Raw genomic sequence first — 18,718 nt, forward strand, 5'->3', positions numbered from 1 at the left:
TCAGCCGGTCAGAACATGTCAGCACCACCATCTAATCTACAGCAACTACAAGAAGCTTCCTGTCCGCAGGGGCCGATATTCCTACAGGATGAGTTCATCACCCGGTGGATCTCTACACCATGATGAACTGCTGCAGATCTGAAGGCCAACGGAGTCCAGCGCTCCTAGATGGGGGCTGATAAAGCGGCGGTCAGCGGACGTGAACTGTATTCCCATAGATATGTGCATCTGCCCAGCCTGATCTCCGGGGTGTGGAGACACGCGGACAGCGGTGTGGACGGTGATTCGGATTACACAAGGTCTCCATGATGACAGACGCCCACGGCGGACCCCCCCCCCCACCCCGGTGTCTGCGGCGTCTTGCGGATTTCACATATTTAATGTCCTAAAGATTCTCTTCTAGTTATAAAACGCCTGCAGGGAGATTGATGATGGCGTCTGACAGACCTGTCTGTTGCCCCGAGCAACCGCTCACAGCGCCTCCTTCATTTTACCTCACAGCTTAAGCAATGAAAGTTGCTCGCAATCGGTTGCTCGGGGCAACAGACGGGTTTTGTTAGACGCCTCCATCAATCCTCCTTCCAGCTGTTATGCCCCGTTCCTCTGTGTTACACCACCATCTTTCTTCAGTTTCTTGTCCTAATGGTCTGCCATGGTTCCCGTCTGATATTAGAGTCCTCTTATGTGGAGACCCTCTAATGTGCGTTAGACCTCAGACTCGCTTCACTTACTATTCACTGACGGAAATACAACACAACCCTCGTCAGTCACATCCCTGCCATGATGGATGCACGGAACCTGCTCTAGCTTGGATACAAGATGTGATACAAGCAGGCATGGAAGCTCTAGTACCCTGTTGTAGCACCTCTAGCTTGGATACAAGATGTGATATGGGAGGCATGGAGGCTCTAATACCCTGTTGGACCGTCTCTAGCTTGGATACAAGATCTGATACAGACGGGCATGGAGGTTCTAGAACCCTGTTGTATCACCTCTAGCTTGGATACAAGATGTGATACAGGGGGCATGGAGGCTCTAGTACCCTGTTGTACCACCTCTAGCTTGGATACAAGATGTGATACATGGAGGCATGGAGGCTCTAGAACCCTGTTGTACCGCCTCCAGCTTAGATACAAGATGTGATACAGGTGGGCATGGAGGCTCTAGTACCCTGTTGTACCGCCTCTAGCTTGGATACAAGATGTGATACAGACGGGCATGGAGGCTCTAGCACCCTGTTGTATCACCTCTAGCTTGGATACAAGATGTGATATGGGAGGCATGGAGGCTCTAGTACCCTGTTGTATCACCTCTAGCTTGGACACAAGATGTGATACAGTCAGGCATGGAGGTTCTAGTACCCTGTTGTACTGCCTCTAGCTTGGATACAAGATGTGATACAGACGGGCATGGAGGCTCTAGTACCCTGTTGTACCGCCTCTAGCTTGGATACAAGATGTGATACATGGAGACATGGAGGCTCTAGAACCCTGTTGTACCGCCTCCAGCTTAGATACAAGATGTGATACAGGTGGGCATGGAGGCTCTAGTACCCTGTTGTACCACCTCTAGCTTGGATACAAGATGTGATACGGGTGGGCATGGAGGCTTTAGTACCCTGTTGTACCACCTCTAGCTTGGATACAAGATGTGATACATGTGGACATGGAGGCTCTAGTACCCTGTTGTACCACCTCTAGCTTGGATACAAGATGTGATACATGTGGACATGGAGGCTCTAGTACCCTGTTGTACCACCTCTAGCTTGGATACAAGATGTGATACATGTGGACATGGAGGTTCTAGAACCCTGTTGTACCACCTCTAGCTTGGACACAAGATGTGATACAGACGGGCATGGAGGCTCTAGTACCCTGTTGTACCACCTCTAGCTTGGATACAAGATGTGATACGTGTGGACATGGAGGCATACTGGTTCTTTATGGTATCCTGCAGCATATTGTGCCATTTGTTGTAACTGAGCCTCCAGAGTGTGCAAACTCCATAGTCTGGAAGTTGGCGTCCCAGATGGTCCCATACATGTTCTATTAGTGATAAATCTGGCAACCGGGCGACCACAGAAGTATGACAATGTTGTGGGGGCTCCTGGGACCCCCTTGTGTGTGCGGCCGAGCATTATCCTGCTGGAAGCCGCCATGAGAGAAACATGTGGCTGCAGGATGCCCTGAACATATCGCTGAGCTGTCATTGTCCCTTGTACCACCACTAGGGGGGACCGACTGCCATATGTGATGGCCCCCCAGACCATCACACCAGCAGGGGGCAGTGTGCCGCTCCACAGCAAAGGCAGGATTGCGGCATTCAGCATGATGTCTCCAGACACGAACACGGCCGTCGTCCATGCCCAAACTAAGCCTGGATTCCTGACTAAAGACAACCCAGTTCCACTCTGGAGCATCCAATTATATCATTCACAACTCCACTGCAAATGGAAGTGACAGTGGGTGACAAAGGTCGTTCACATAATGGCCGCTGTGAGACTAAATGTCCTTCAGCCAAGCACCTAAAAATGGTCCTGGCAGACAGGGGTATAACTATGGCGCCCCCTGTCTCTGGATGGCGGACAACTAAACAGTTGGAGCTGCTAGTGCTTGTCGGACGATCAGATGCTCCTCTCTACTGGTGGTCTGTCGGGCGTCCTGAGCCTGGTCACCTTGTGTCCTCACACATCCACTAGTCCCAACATCCCCTAACAGTCTGATCAGACACTCCTCTCTTCTGGTGGTCTGTAGGGGGCGTCCTGAGCCCGGTCACCTTGTGTGCCCCTATCCACCAGTCCTAACACCTCCTAACAGTCTGGTCAGATGCTCCTCTCTACTGCTGGTCTGTAGGGGGCGTCCCGAGCCCGGTCACCTTGTGTCCTCACACATCCACTAGTCCCAACATCCCCTAACAGTCTGATCAGACACTTCTCTCTTCTGGTGGTCTGTAGGGGGCGTCCTGAGCCCAGTCACCTTGTGTGCCCCCATCCACTGGTCCCAACACCTCCTAACAGTCTGGTTGAGAGCTCGTCTCTACTGGTGGTCTGTAGGGGTCCTGAGCCCGGTCACCTTGTATGCCCTCATCCACTGGTCCCAACACCTCCTAACAGTCTGGTCAGATGCTCCTCTCTACTCGTGGTCTGTAGGGGGCGTCCTGAGCCCGGTCACCTTGTGTGCCCCCATCCACTGGTCCCAACACCTCCTAACAGTCTGGTCAGACGCTCCTCTCTACTGGTGGTCTGTAGGGGGCGTCCTGAGCCCGGTCACCTTGTGTGCCCCATCCACTGATCCTAACACCTCCTAACAGTCTGGTCAGACACTCCTCTCTACTGGTGGTCTGTATTGGGCATCCTGAGCCCGGTCACCTTGTGTGCCCCCATCCACTGATCCGAACACCTCCTAACAGTCTGGTCAGACGCTCCTCTCTACTGGTGGTCTGTCGGGGGTCCTGAGCCCAGTCACCTTGTGTGCCCCATCCACTGATCCCAACACCTCCTAACAGTCTGATCAGTTGCTCCTCTCTACTGGTGGTCTGTAGGGGGCGTCCTGAGCCCGGTCACCTTGTGTGCCCTCACACATCCACTGGTCCGAACACCATCTAACAGTCTGGTCAGAACGTCCGGTGGGGACCAATTCATCGATACAACCATCCAGCTTCTCACATCCCAATAATGCGCCCCCCTCTGGTAACGGGGTGAAATCTCTTTGAAAACTGCAGTGATAAGAGCCATTGTAGGTTTCGGCATCTCCCATTATACAGGACTTGTTCCTCGCTGCCTCGTCTTCAGGCTGACGGGTCAGAAGTACTTCTGTGGCTACAGATAATAAGACGATAATCAGCGGCCCCGCAGCTCTGCGCCGGCATTATGGCGAGAAAGAGCAACATAACAACCCGATCGATGAGTACAATGACCGGGTGTGACGCAGCGCCGAGGACTCTTCATAATCCACGACCTAGATGCAGGCTGAGCATTGTGATTTCATAACGCAGTCTAAGAACGTCACTCGGAGGACAGGCTGACCCGACACTTGTACAACTCGGGAGTTCAGAGCTGCATCTGTAGCTCCGCCTGTAGCGGCGGCTGCTTTAAGAATTGACTTCCAACTACATTACATCTATGCTGAATGACCCCTTTATTAGAACCCATCAAGAGTCATTTTAGACTCCTGTAGAACTGCAGAAACTCTTTGTGGTGTAGACTCCACCAGGTGATAAAATCGTCCTGCAGGAATATCGGCCCCTGCGGACAGGAAGCTTCTTGTAGTTGCTGTAGATTAGATGGCGGTGCTGACATGTTCTGACCAGCTGACAGGAAGGGGTCAGCGATTCATGCTGCTTGCACCAAATTCTGCCCTCCCATCAGCAACATAAATCTTGACCTATCTGACCAGGAGATGTTTTCCCGCTGCTCAGTGATACAAGTTTTGCGCTCTTTTGCCCGCTGGAGTCTTGTCTGTCTTTTTTTTTCTTACACACAATGGTGCTGGAACTGGTCGTCCGCTCTTATAGCCCATCCGTGCGGAGGAACGGCGAGTTGTGCATTCGGACACGTTAGTTGGAGCTCCAGTGTTGTATTGAGCTGACTGTACAGCCTGTTGGTCAGAATGATTCCTGACATCCTCCTCCGACCCCTTTCAGTGAAGAGTTGTTTCAGTCTACAGGATCCTCTTTCGCTGGATATTTTTCCTAGATCGCGCCATTCTGAGAAACCCCTGCAGTTGGCAGTGAGGCCCCGGTTAGTCCAGCACCGATGACCGGCGTCGTTGGAAGTCGCTCCGATCGCTGGATTTTCCCATCTAATGTGGATTCACACGGAAACTGATCGACGGAGAACTTGTCACGTGATTTTATGCTGCACTCCGGGGTCACGGGGGAAATGTCCATCCAGGGAAGCACGAAACGTGAGAGCGCCGGGGGATCTAATAAAGGGGCTATTCTTTGCATCTCTACATAGGAGCTGTAACCCCACAACGGTACAGCAGACGTCTGGAAGTGCTGAAGGTGATGGGGGTGCAGGAGGTGGCTGAAGGTGCTGGAGGTGCAGGAGGTGGTGGGGGTGCTGGAGGGGCTGGAGGTGCAGGAGGGGCTGGAGGTACTGGAGGTGCAGGAGGTGGTGGGGGTGCAGGAGGTGGTGGGGGTGCTGGAGGTGGTGGGGGTGCTGGAGGTGGTGGGGGTGCTGGAGGTACTGGAGGTGCTGGAGGTGGTGGGGGTGCTGGAGGTACTGGAGGTGCTGGAAGTGGTGGGGGTGCTGGAGGTACTGGAGGGGCTGGAGGTGGTGGGGGTGCTGGAGGTACTGGAGGTGCTGGAAGTGGTGGGGGTGCTGGAGGTACTGGAGGGGCTGGAGGGGCTGGAGGTGCAGGAGGGGCTGGAGGTGCAGGAGGGGCTGGGGGTGCTGGGGGTGGCACATGCACACTCCTGATTGTTTAAAATTAGATTTTTCATTTTTTGTAATAAATGATTTATTTCCATCGGAGTGTGTGCACCCTGACATCAGCACAGCTCTGTAGTACATCTTGGGTATTTCTATTCTGCTCTCACCTTGACAGTGTGGAGACTTGAACCAATGCAATCTTTTTTCCTAAATGGGAAGATGGAACACAACCTCTACAGCGCCACCTACTGAAAGGCAGCATACGTACAAATCAATGTCAGACCTGTTAACAAGTCCTTTAACAGTGACCGGGAATATGAGCCAAAGCCACTAGCAATAGCTCATCATGTACAGACAGCTGTTTCAGGGGGTTTGCCCCTCGTCAGTGTGCAGTAGGTTTCTGGCTGGTGAGATGCCAATAGACGAGGGTCAGGGAGGGGGTGGCGGGGAGGGGGTTGGCTTTGGTTTTGGCTCATAATTCCCAGTCATTGTTGCAAGGCTTGTTAAAAGGTCTGATATAACAAGCATTGTAAGTCTCCTCACTCAACGTCTAGGTGCTCTCCCTAAGGAGAAACCATACTCTTCCCAACCCACATCTATAGGCCTCTCACCAGCCAAGCCAGCAACCTGCCAGACACTGAAGGGCGATCGCCCCAAAACAGCTGTCTGTGTATGATTAGCTCTTCCTTCTAGAGAAGATTCTGGCTTTGTCTCATATTCCCAGTCACTGTTACAAGGCTTGTTGAAAGGTGTGACTTTGACTTGCAGGAATGCTGCCTTCCAATAGGTGGTGCTGTAGAGGCATTGTACTTTTTTCAATTTGCATATTTCCCAGAGGAGCATGGGTGGCCTTATAAGTCTCCTCCCACCTTCTAGGTGCTCTCCCTAAGGAGAAACGATTCCCCTCCTGACCCAAAACTTTTTTTTTTGTTTTTGTGCTGTTGCTTCTGTTCTATGTACAGCAGTTTAGTCGGTGACTAGAAGGATTACCAAGGCTTCAAAAATGCACGGAATGGATGAGGGCTATATTTTTCCTATAATGCCTCTTCTGGGGTTGCTCTAATAACACTAATAATCCTCTGCTGTGATTGTATTTGCTGTAATTAGCACATAATTGTCCTCCTTCCCTCCGGCGAGGCGTCTGACAGCACTTATTTATGTCTCCTCTTCTTACACCTTGCAGGTTTTGTATAAAGTGTTTAATGCTTTTGTTGAGATGGGACCGCGAAACGTCCAGGCTGGCGATTACGTAAAAGGCGTGGGTGAGTACCCGCAGCGAGCTGCTAGTTATCAGCCACCAGAGCTTGTAGTATTTTCCTTCTACCGCAGTGGACGCCGAGCGCGGTTTTACACACGCCAAGAGCGACACGGGCGATTCTGGACCTAAGGGCGCAATGATTTTTGAGGGCATTTCCCACTTCTTAAGGCTGGATTCAGATGAACGTATATCAGCCCAGGCGAGCCGATATACGTCGGCTCTCTCTGCAGGGGGGGAGGCTGGAAGAGCCAGGAGCAGTGCTCTGAGCTCCCGCCCCCTCTGTGCCTCCTCTCCGCCCCTCTGCACTATTTGCAATGAGGTGGGGCGGGGGCGGGGCTAATTCTTGGAACTTAGCTGAGAATTTATCCCCTCTTGTATGAAAAACAAAATAAAATCCGTTTGGCATTGTTACATTCGTAACCTATACAATAAATTAAACGTGCTAAGAGCTCAGTCAGACGGGCGTTTTTATGTGCGTATGTTAATTTGCATTTGCGACCCGCATCTATATAGAAACAATGTTTTTCAATGGCAGCGGGTTTTAAAACGCAGGTAATTGCGGCCTTCAACTTTTTTGGATGGGAAACCCCTGGATGCTGTCACATCCACGGGTTTCACCTTGTACTCAATGGGGCCGACCCCATTGAGAACATACAGTGAAGATCGCAATCCTCTGGCACAGGAGCACGATGTTCTCCCATTGAATTCAGTGGAGCCGGCGCTACAGCCAGCTCCATTGAAAGCAATGGGATGCTGGCAAGCTCTGCAGTGATTTTCGGGGAAGGGCTTTAAATATAAGCACTTCCCTGAAAATCATCCCTAAAGTGTGTAAATAAATGAAAAAAAACATGTATACTCACCTCCCTGCAGCTGCCGGGGCTTGGGCGCGTCCAGCCGGGTCTCCTCCCTGCACTGCTCTGAAGTGCTTTCAGCAAGTGGGGATTTAAAATCCCTGCCTGCTGAAAAGGCTGCCTCTGATTGGCTGAGCACTGTGACCAATCAGAGGCAGCACTCAGCTTTTGAATTATATTTAAAGCCCTTCCCCAAAGTTCACAGCAGGGCTTGCCGGCAGCCCATTGCTTTCAATGGAGCCGGCTGTAGTGCCGGTTCCATTGAATTAAATTGGAGAACATTGCGATCCTCTGCCACAGTTGTGACAGCGAATTTCTTCATCCCCCGCGGGGAGTCCCCTTGTCACTGTGACAATGCTGTGATTCAGTGTGACTGTGACAAGGGAACTCCCCGCCGGGATTAAGAAATCCTCTGCCACAGCTGTAGCAGAGGAGCGCGATGTTCTCTGTATGTCAGTGGGGTCGCCGCAGCTGCCGCCGGCTCTATTGACCACAGGTGAAGCCCCTGGATGTGACCGCATCCAGGGGTTTCACATCCAAGGAATCCCCTGCTGCAGCTGTCGCAGCCGCAGCAGGGGATAGCGGGCAGAGAACTTTTTGTGCGTTCTGAGCACAAAAATTTGCACATTAATACGCCCGTCTGACTGCGCCCGAACACTGTAGAAGGAGAAATAAAAAAACAGGACAATTTATTTTTTCTTCCTTCCAAAAAAAAATTAATGAAAGTTCTGCAATACATTATATGCACCCAAAGAAGTTCCCAATAACTGCAGTTGGCCACACGGATAACGAGCCTCCTGCCGCCGTGTCGATGGAGAATAAAAAAGTAATGACTTTTGAAAAGTGAAGATGAAAATCCCCAAAAAATCATTAGTCTTTATGGGCAAAATGGGCCGCGTCACTAAGGGGTTAAAGGGGATGTGTCACCATAACATTTGTTTATTCAGGCAGAATGCTACAAATTAAAGGGGTTGGGGGATAACCTGCTGATTGGGGGATCTGACTTGATGGAACCCCCACCAATCCCTAGATCATGGCTCCAGCGCATCCCGTAGTGTATGCGGGCTGCACCTCGTTGACTCTTCGGAGCTCCTGAGATAGCCGACTGCTTGATCTCTGCTGTCTCCACTGCTTCCATTGAAGTGACCATGCCCGTTACAAAGATGATTACCATTGATGGATATGGCATTCCCTGGCGTTAGTACTGCGGGTCGCATTGTCTATTCACCCAAGTCTCGCCCCAGACTATAAGCCCTCTATCACGGCGCCACTTGGCCCACACATGTGCAGTTGTACTTTTCTACCCCTCCGCCACCTTTCTAGGTCACTGAAAGTCAGGCCTGTATATTGCAAACCCAAATGATCCCTGTTCATGCCCGGCTGGCACTACAGAGTGCCAGCAGAAGCAAAGGTATAGCTACAAAAATAATGGCCAGAAGGGGTAAGGCTTAATCTTGTGGAGAGCGTCCGGTTGGAGTGAGAAGACTTGTAAGGCCATGCAATGCTCCCTGGGAAATTTGGGCATGCAAATAGATGGCACAGTGACTCTACAGCGCCACCTATTGGAAGTTAGCTTCCCTATAAATCAATGTTTGACCTCTGTCATGACTGGGAATATAAGGTAGTCTTCCCCAGAAGGAAGAGATATCCATGTACAAACAGCTGTTTTGGGGTTCTTGTCCCTCATCAGTGTACCATAAGTTTTGGGCTGGATAAGCGGCATCTGATCTGGGTTGCAAGGAGTATTGCTTCTCCTTGTGGAGAGTGCCAAGTTAATATGAGGAGACTTCTAGACCATGCAATGCTTCCTGGGAAATTGAATATGCAAATTGCAGATGTCTCTGCAGCGCCACCTGCTGGAAGGCAGCTTCCTTCCAAGTCAATGATCTGTAACATGACGAAAGATGGAAATAATGAAATTGTTGCATTCTGCCAGAATAAATATATATAACGCAGTGGCAGAACCCGTAAGGGGGGGATCCTCACAAAACCCATGCCGAAATTGACATGCGCTGCGGAATTCAATTCCCCAGCATGACAATTTTGTCGCCATTTCTCCTGCGGAATTCACCTCTTTATCCCTGAGGCGGTGAAATCCGCTCAGAAATATGTGATCGGACACACTTCAAAGTTCACACCAAATGGTACGGACTCAGGGGCGACATTCCGCAGGAAATCAGCCCCCATATGGACCCGGCCTAAGAGCGGGTTATGTTATTGTACCATGATGTGTGAGCGCCAGCTCCATGATTTATGTGCCCCTCACCCGTCTGTAAGGTCCACAGAACTGCCCTCCATTAGACTTTGGATCATGGCTGACATTGGGTGATCGGTCCTGATTGACTCTTGATCAGGGGCGTAACTATAGGGGATGCAGGGGATGCGGTTGCACCCGGGCCCAGGAACCTCAGGGGGCCCATAAGGCTCCTCTTCTACATATAGGGAGCCCAGTACTATGAATAAAGCATTATAGTTGGGGGCCCTGTTACAAGTTTTGCATTGGGGCCCGGGAGCTTCAAGTTACGCCTCTGCTCTTGATCATATGTGCAATGGGGCTGATATTGGCTCTCTGGGGTAAATCTACGAAATCCGGCATTTCCGACGCCGGGCTTAGTATGATTTCCCGCGGTGCGCACGCCTCTTCATGCATCCCGTCATCTCTGTGCGCCTCCTCAGAAAGGTCCGACCTGACTTACATTTTTGGTATAATTGACACCAGTTTCTGGAATTAATGATCTGTGAATCTGCAGGTTCGGGTCAGCCATGTTCCCTCCCAACAAGCCCCGCCCACTTTAAAGAAAAATGTCAAGGCTGGCGCAGAAAACTAAAAAGTTGCAACTTTTTGAACAAAAAGTTGCGACTTTTATATGCCAGAAGCTGGCGTAAAGAGTTTGGTAAATGTGCCCCCCTGTAACTTTTTCTCACCCAAGTCCACAAGCCATTTTTTCATGGACCTTATTAGTGCTGGTAGTGTGATGCCCGCATGGCTGATCGGTGCCCGCATGGCTGATCAGTGCCCGCATAACTGATCTGGTGCCACGGGTCGTCCTCCCTTCCCCGTCATCCTCTCTTCTCTTCTCTCTCCCGGCAGGCTCCTTCTTTGTAGTGAGTCTTGGAGGAACGGCGGTCGGTTTAGTCTTCGCTTTCCTGCTCGCCTTCATCACCCGCTTCACCAAGAGAGTCCGCATCATCGAGCCGCTCTTCATCTTCCTGATTGTGTATCTCGCTCACCTCACTGCAGAGATGGTGTCGCTGTCTTCCATATTGGCGTGAGTGCCTTCTCCCCGCCTTCAGCGGACATGTTAAACGCTTCACATAAAAGTACGACCGCCCTTGGTTTAGTATCGGGATCGGAATGTCGCTACACGATGAATTTATTTTCCCAACTGAGGCGACCATCTTCAGATCTCGACCCCCAAAGTTCTTCCTGCGCCTCTTGGCGTCTAGAGGCCTAATCCAGCAAAGAAGGGGACGTGTGAGCAGAAGAGGCATGGGAAGAGACCAGACCGCTTGCAGAGGCAAGCCCATTGGATGGACAACCGCTAATTTGCATATGGCGCAGGAAGAACTTTTGCGGTATCTGAAGAGGGGAACCTCAGTTGAAAAAAATGAAGGCGCCGCTGCATTCCTCGATCAGACGCATGCGCGCAGGTACATGGCGGTAATAGGGCAGAGATAGCATGAGATGTGGGGAGAACAATCTGTACATGAGTCAATATAAGCAGAATGATGAGCGCTGCTCTGCAGTATTAGCGCTCGTTAGAATGACGTTCACACAGGCCAATTCAGACTGCAGATGCGACGAAGGATCGGTCACATTTTCATCATTGTTGGCAGCACAACCCTCACTAATATGTGCTGCCAACAACGAGCGCTGTGGTTGGCATTGTGAGAGATGCGCCCAGGTGTAGAGAGGAGATTCCTACAGGCCTTGTACAGTATAGATGCATAATCCGAGCTGCCTGGCATGGAAGGTCCTGGTGCACGTTACAGTACAGGCAGTGTGATATACAAGCGGTCTAATGTGCAGTACAGGCGGTATAATATACAGGCGGTATATTTTTCCGTTTTTTCCGGTCATTTAGGGAGGTGTTCCGATTTTCAGAGAATTTTTTTCATCTTGATTTTTAAAATCAGCATACTGCATTACATAAAACCTGAAATGTGCCTCCATTCAGACAATAAAGGTCTCCGACACTGCAGGCTAATGTATAATGTACAGGCTGTATAATGCATAATATAGGTGCTATAATGTACAGTACAGGTGCTATAATGTATAGGTGCTATAATGTACAGTACAGGTGCTATAATGTATAGGTGGTATAATGTACAGTACAGGCTGTATAATAGAGGCAGTATAATGTACAGTACAGGTGCTATAATGTATAGGCGGTATAATATAGGCAGTATAATGTACTGAGTGTATAATGCGCTAGTGGTATAATGTACAGTACAGGCGGTATAATGTACAGTACAGGCTGTATAATGTACAGTACAGGCGGTATATACAGTACTGGCGGTATAATGTACAGTACAGGCGGTATAATGTACAGTACTGGCGGTATAATGTACAGTACAGGCGGTATAATGCACTAGTGGTATAATGTACAGTACTGGCGGTATAATGTACAGTACAGGCGGTATATACAGTACTGGCGGTATAATGTACAGTACAGGCGGTATAATGTACAGTACAGGCGGTATATACAGTACTGGCGGTATAATGTACAGTACAGGCGGTATATACAGTACAGGCGGTATATACAGTACAGGCGGTATAATGTACAGTACTGGCGGTATAATGTACAGTACTGGCGGTATAATGCACTAGTGTTATAATGTACAGTACAGGCGGTATAATGTACAGTACAGGCGGTATAATATACAGTACTGGTGGTATAATGTACAGTACTGGTGGTATAATGCACTAGTGGTATAATGTACAGTACAGGCGGTATAATGTACAGTACTGGCGGTATAATGTACAGTACTGGCGGTATAATGCACTAGTGGTATAATGTACAGCACTGGGGGTATAATGTACAGTACTGGCGGTATAATATACAGTACTGGCGGTATAATATACAGTACTGGCGGTATAATGTACAGTACAGGCGGTATAATGTACAGTACAGGTGGTATAATGTACAGCACTGGGGGTATAATGCACTAGTGGTATAATGTACAGCACTGGGGGTATAATGTACAGTACAGGCGGTATAATATACAGTACTGGCGGTATAATATACAGTACTGGCGGTATAATGTACAGTACAGGCGGTATAATATACAGTACAGGTGGTATAATGTACAGCACTGGGGGTATAATGCGCTAGTGGTATAATGTACAGTACTGGCGGTATAATGCACTAGTGGTATAATGTACAGTACTGGCGGTATAATATACAGTACTGGCGGTATAATGTACAGTACAGGCGGTATAATGTACAGTACAGGCGGTATGTACAGTACAGGCGGTATAATATACAGTACAGGCGGTATAATGTACAGTACAGGCGGTATATACAGTACTGGTGGTATAATGTACAGTACAGGCGGTATAATATACAGTACAGGCGGTATATACAGTACTGGTGGTATAATGTACAGTACAGGCGGTATATACAGTACTGGCGGTATAATATACAGTACAGGCGGTATAATATACAGTACTGGCGGTATAATATACAGTACAGGCGGTATATACAGTACTGGTGGTATAATGTACAGTACAGGCGGTATAATATACAGTACAGGCGGTATATACAGTACTGGTGGTATAATGTACAGTACAGGCGGTATATACAGTACTGGCGGTATAATGTACAGTACAGGCGGTATAATATACAGTACTGGCGGTATAATGTACAGTACAGGCGGTATAATATACAGTACTGGCGGTATAATGTACAGTACAGGCAGCCGCTCTCTACAAAGACATTGATGATAATGTTGCATTAAAATTCCAGTAACGGCCTTGCAGCGAGGAGGGGTCACGGTGGCCGCAGCCTCCTCGCATCGCTGCAGTTTTCTCGCTCCCTTGCTAATACAATGAAGAAAAAAAAAAGAAAAGGCTGAGTCACGAGCGATGGGAAAAGGACAAGGTGAAGCCGGCGCTCCTCCGTGACTCATCCATGTGACCGGCTGAAGCAAACACAGAGTGATGTAAGCCGGAGCCCACACAACCCGCCGGGGTCCGCGCATGATGTGCCGCCGCGGTGCAGAGGGCGATTATGTCATATAATGAATACTAAACCCTGGAACAAGATCCATGCATGCTGTCAGTGAATACAAACCCCTGTTTGCATCTAGAACTCCCCTGAAGAATTGTTTACAAACAGAGGTTTATTATGAGAGTAATCTGATACATTGTTGCGAACCGAGAGCGGCGCAGGCCATCGGGCTCTGGATGTACAGGAATGTTTCTATTCATTTACAGCAACGTGAGAGTGATGAGCCGCTATACAGTGTGCGGCGCCGTGCCTCGTATGACAGCGGCGCTCACCTCTTGTCAATTCGAACTGCTAATTGGTGGGGATTCTGAGCGGCGGACCCCCACGACCTGATATTGATGAACTATCCTGAGGACAGATCATTAATATCGGAAAACCCTTTAATAACACGACCAATGCGGAGCTTAGAAATAAAAACCTTCTTTAGATTGATGCCCCATGATATTGTAAACTTGCAGCACCACCTTGTGGTGCTCTTGGGAAGGACGGGTTATGGTCACACATCTGTTGGTACAGTACACACTGGCTGCTTTATTAGATCCCCCGGCGCTCTATGGATAGTCTCCGTGACCCCGGAGCATAAAATCACGTGACAAGTTCTCCGCAGATCAGTTTCAGTGTGAATCTACATTAGGTGGGAAAATCCAGCGATCGGAGCGACTTCCAACGAGGCCGGGTCATCGGTGCTAGACTAGCCGGGTCCTCACTGCCAACCGCATGGGGGTTTTCTCATATAGTGGTGTGGAGAGTATACAGAGAATGGCGCAATTGAGGAAAACATCCAGAGAAAGGGGATCCTATGGACGGAAACAGCTCATCACTGAAAGGGGTCGGAGGAGGATGTCAGGAATCATTCTGACCAACAGGCTGCACAGTCAGCTGAATACAAAGCTGAAGCTCCAACTAACGTGTGCGAACGCACAACTCACCGTTCCTCAGTACCAGTACCAGCGCCATTGTGTCTAAGAGAAACAAAAAAGTGAGACACCCCTCCCCGGGGGGGCAAAAGAGCGCAAAATTTGTAACATTGAGCAGCAGAAAAACATCTCCTGTCAGATGGGTCCAGATTTCTGTTGCTGATAGGAGGTCAGAATTTGGCGCAAGCAGCATGAATCGCTGACCCTTCCTATCAGCTGATCAGAAAATGTCAGCACCGCCATCCAATCTGCGGCAACTACCAGAAGCTTCCTGTCCGCAGGGGCCGATATTCCTGCAGAACGATCTCCTCACCTGGCGGGATCTACACCACAACGAATTGCTGCAATTCTGAAAGCCAAAGGAGTCCAACGCTACTAGATGGGGCTGATAAAGGGGCGGTCAGTGTAAAATATTGCTGATTTGGCATTTTCTATTTGTATGATCATGTGACACTGCTGGGCTTTGTAGTTCCTCTGTGGTTTTTGTCCCACCCAGGTCTATAGATACATGGGGGTATGTAGAGTCTCTTCTCCTCCTGGTAGATCTCTCTGTTCTCCGCGCAGGGTGACCTTCTGTGGCCTGTGCTGCAAAAAATACGTAGAAGCCAACATCTCCAACAAATCTCGGACCACCGTCAAGTACACGATGAAGACCCTGGCCAGCAGCTCCGAGACCATCATCTTCATCTTCCTGGGAATCTCTGCAGTGGACACATCCAAGTGGACGTGGGACACCGCGCTGGTCCTGTCCACACTCATCTTCATCTTTGTCTTCAGGGCTGTTGGTGAGTTGTTACTGTAGTCGGCGACTAGCGCTACTCAAGTCTTTCTGCTGCCGAGGGGAAGAAACCGCCTGTCCTCCAGTCTTTGGCTAAACCTGTTGGGGACTGCTAACACTAATTTGTATGGCAGTCCCTAGTGGGCTCTCAATCTGCCAATGTGCCCACTTACGCTACTGCAGGTTTAGCATGGCACGGGTGTCCTGGGCTGGGAAGAGCGGGAGCCTAACAGCCAGGTTTCTGCTGTAACAGCCAAGTTCGTTACATACATTTCTTAAAGGGGTTGTACCACTAATCCAATGTATCCCCTATCCATACAATAGGGAATAACGTGCTGATCAATGGGGGGCTTGCCACTAAGACCCCCGCTAATCTGCAGACTGGGACTTCCATGTCCCGTTCTACCTGTCACTGCAGGGTCACTTCTCCGCCCGCAGTGAAGGGAACGGTGGCCGAGCATGTTCAAACAGCGCTCTGTTCAGTCTTGTCCTCACTGTGGGGGTTGCAGTAACCCGACAGTGAGGAGGACAGACTACACAGGACTCCTGTTCTTGACATCAGCGGGGGTCTCGGCAGTGAGACCCCCACCAATCATCAACTTATCCCTCTCCCTGTGGATAGAGGATAACTTGCAATGTATCCTGTATTATAGTCAACAGCTGTATTCACTAATCTGCAGGCTTCAGAGCTGAAATCTCCCAGCATTCCCTTCTCATTCATTAATGAGAAGGGAATGCTGGGAGATTTCATTTTCATGCATTGTAATTTGATGTAGGAGAAAACAACTGCCCCGGGTTATAGGGGTGCAACTAAATGTTTGAAGGGGTTTTCCTCAGGGTAGGTCATCAATAGTTCATTGGTATTGGCATGGGTCTGCCATTTGCAACCCCAGCAATCAGCTGTTTGAACAGGCCACAGTGCTCGGTTGAGCGCCGCCACCTCTTGTCAGGCCTGTGACATCATGTTTATTGGTCACATGGCCTGAGAGCAGCTCAAATGAATTCAAGTGATTGAGATTGAGCTGCTATACCAGGCACTGCCACTATGCAATATATGGCGCAGTACCTGGCATGGCCTGAAGTGGCAGTGTTGCTCTCCCAGATGCCACTGTTAGATCAATCAGCTGATCAGTGGAAGTCCCGAGCAGAAGACCGCTGCTGATCAACTATTGATGAGATATCTTGAAGGTAGGTTATGAATAGTTTAGTCCTGGAAAATCCATTTAAGGGGTCTCTGGCAACAATCTTGCTGACTGTTTCCAGTAGCGCACAGCAGACTTTTGACTGCAGCTCTGAAGTACAAGTGCAACATAAAACGCAGTCTAATAACGGCAGGTAGAGCTTGCGTTGATTTCAATGAGAGCCGTGCTTGCAGTTACAAGTGCCGGCCACTACACACAGGTCAGCGCACAGACTTCTGTGTTATTGTGGAGCTGACAGCATGCACTCACTCAGCTGATCGGTCGGGGTCCTGAGCGCCGGACCCCAGCCAATCAACTAGTGATAACCTATCCTGAGGATAGCACATCAATAGTATTTTCCATGGAAAACCCATTCAGAACATCGGGCGCAGCTCTGGAAGGAGATCCCGCATGGAATAGCTCTGCATGATGTGCTATTGCCTGGAGGACCTAACAGAAGCCAGACAGACGCCGTTCTAGTCAGTGAGGTCTGTTCAGCACCATTGGATTCCACCGTAGGATGGATCCGTGCAGGTTTTTCCATAACTGAGCAGGAGAACGGAATTCTTGAGCGGAACCCGATGTGAATACCGCCTAAAGAGCGAGTCTGAATAGTGGCCACGAGCGCTGGGGTAGCAGCTCCCTAATAAAAGGGCTTGTTGAAAGTGAGATTACCCCAGAAAGGACGCTGACAAATAATTTTATGTTCTAGGTGTTGTGCTACAGACTTGCGTATTAAACCACTTCCGACTCCTCCCATTGGACAGGATAGACCAAGTTGTGATGTCATACGGTGGTCTTCGGGGAGCGGTCGCCTTTGCTCTGGTCATATTACTGGATGGGAGAAAAGTGAAAGCTAAAGACTATTTTGTGGCAACTACAATCGTGGTGGTGTTCTTCACCGTCATGTTTCAGGTAGGTGAACCACCGCTCTGCACTTAGTAATGAGGCTTGAGCAGGATTACGACCCGATGGTCTATCTTCGTTAGTAGCAACGGGACATACATTGAAGTTTTTCTTGTAAAATATCAAATATCTTAAAGGGAGATTTACTTGTAGAAGGAATTTATAGGAAAGTGAAATCACTATGGACATACATGACTTATCCTGTATTATACTCCAGAGCTGCACTCACTATTCTGCTGGTGGAGTCACTGTGTACATACATTACTTATCCTGTACTGATCCTGAGTTACATCCTGTATTATACTCCAGAGCTGCACTCACTATTCTGCTGGAGTCACTGTGTACATACATTACTTATCATGTACTGATCCTGAGTTACATCCTGTATTATACTGCAGAGCTGCACTCACTATTCTGCTGGTGGAGTCACTGTGTACATACATTACTTATCCTGTAGTGATCCTGAGTTACATCTAGTATTATACTCCAGTCACTGCGCTCACTATTCTGCTGGTGGAGTCACTGTGTACATACATTACTTATCCTGTACTGATCCTCAGTTACATCCTGTATTATACCCCAGAGCTGCACTCACTATTCTGCTGGTGGAGTCACTGTGTACATACATTACTTATCCTGTACTGATCCTCAGTTACATCCTGTATTATACTCCAGAGCTGCGCTCACTATTCTGCTGGTGGAGTCACCGTGTACATACATTACTTATCCTGTTCTGACCCTGAGTTACATCCTGTATTATACTCCAGAGCTGCGCTCACTATTCTGCTGGTGGAGTCACTGTGTACATATATTACTTATCCTGTACTGATCCTAGAGTTACATCCTGTATTATACTGCAGAGCTGCACTCACTATTCTGCTGGTGGAGTCACTGTGTACATACATTACTTATCCTGTACTGATCCTGAGTTACATCCTGTATTATACTCCAGAGCTGCACTCACTATTCTGCTGGAGTCACTGTGTACATACATTACTTATCATGTACTGATCCTGAGTTACATCCTGTATTATACTGCAGAGCTGCACTCACTATTCAGCTGGTGGAGTCACTGTGTACATACATTACTTATCCTGTAGTGATCCTGAGTTACATCTAGTATTATACTCCAGTCACTGCGCTCACTATTCTGCTGGTGGAGTCACTGTGTACATACATTACTTATCCTGTACTGATCCTCAGTTACATCCTGTATTATA

General features: G+C 49.1%; 1 protein-coding gene across 1 annotated transcript in view; it reads left to right on the forward strand.

The window, feature by feature from the left end:
• SLC9A5 (solute carrier family 9 member A5) overlaps positions 1–18,718 on the forward strand; it is a 74,243-nt gene that overhangs the window by 16,184 nt on the left and 39,341 nt on the right. Inside the window, exons 4-7 of the mRNA XM_066583856.1 lie at positions 6,558–6,636; positions 10,575–10,752; positions 15,198–15,418; positions 17,305–17,507. Of these exons, the coding sequence (XP_066439953.1) occupies positions 6,558–6,636; positions 10,575–10,752; positions 15,198–15,418; positions 17,305–17,507 (681 nt within the window). The remainder of the gene's footprint in view (positions 1–6,557; positions 6,637–10,574; positions 10,753–15,197; positions 15,419–17,304; positions 17,508–18,718) is intronic.

Source organism: Eleutherodactylus coqui, chromosome 11 (assembly GCF_035609145.1).
Source record: "Eleutherodactylus coqui strain aEleCoq1 chromosome 11, aEleCoq1.hap1, whole genome shotgun sequence".
In the NCBI taxonomy this organism is placed as follows: Eukaryota; Metazoa; Chordata; class Amphibia; order Anura; family Eleutherodactylidae; genus Eleutherodactylus; species Eleutherodactylus coqui.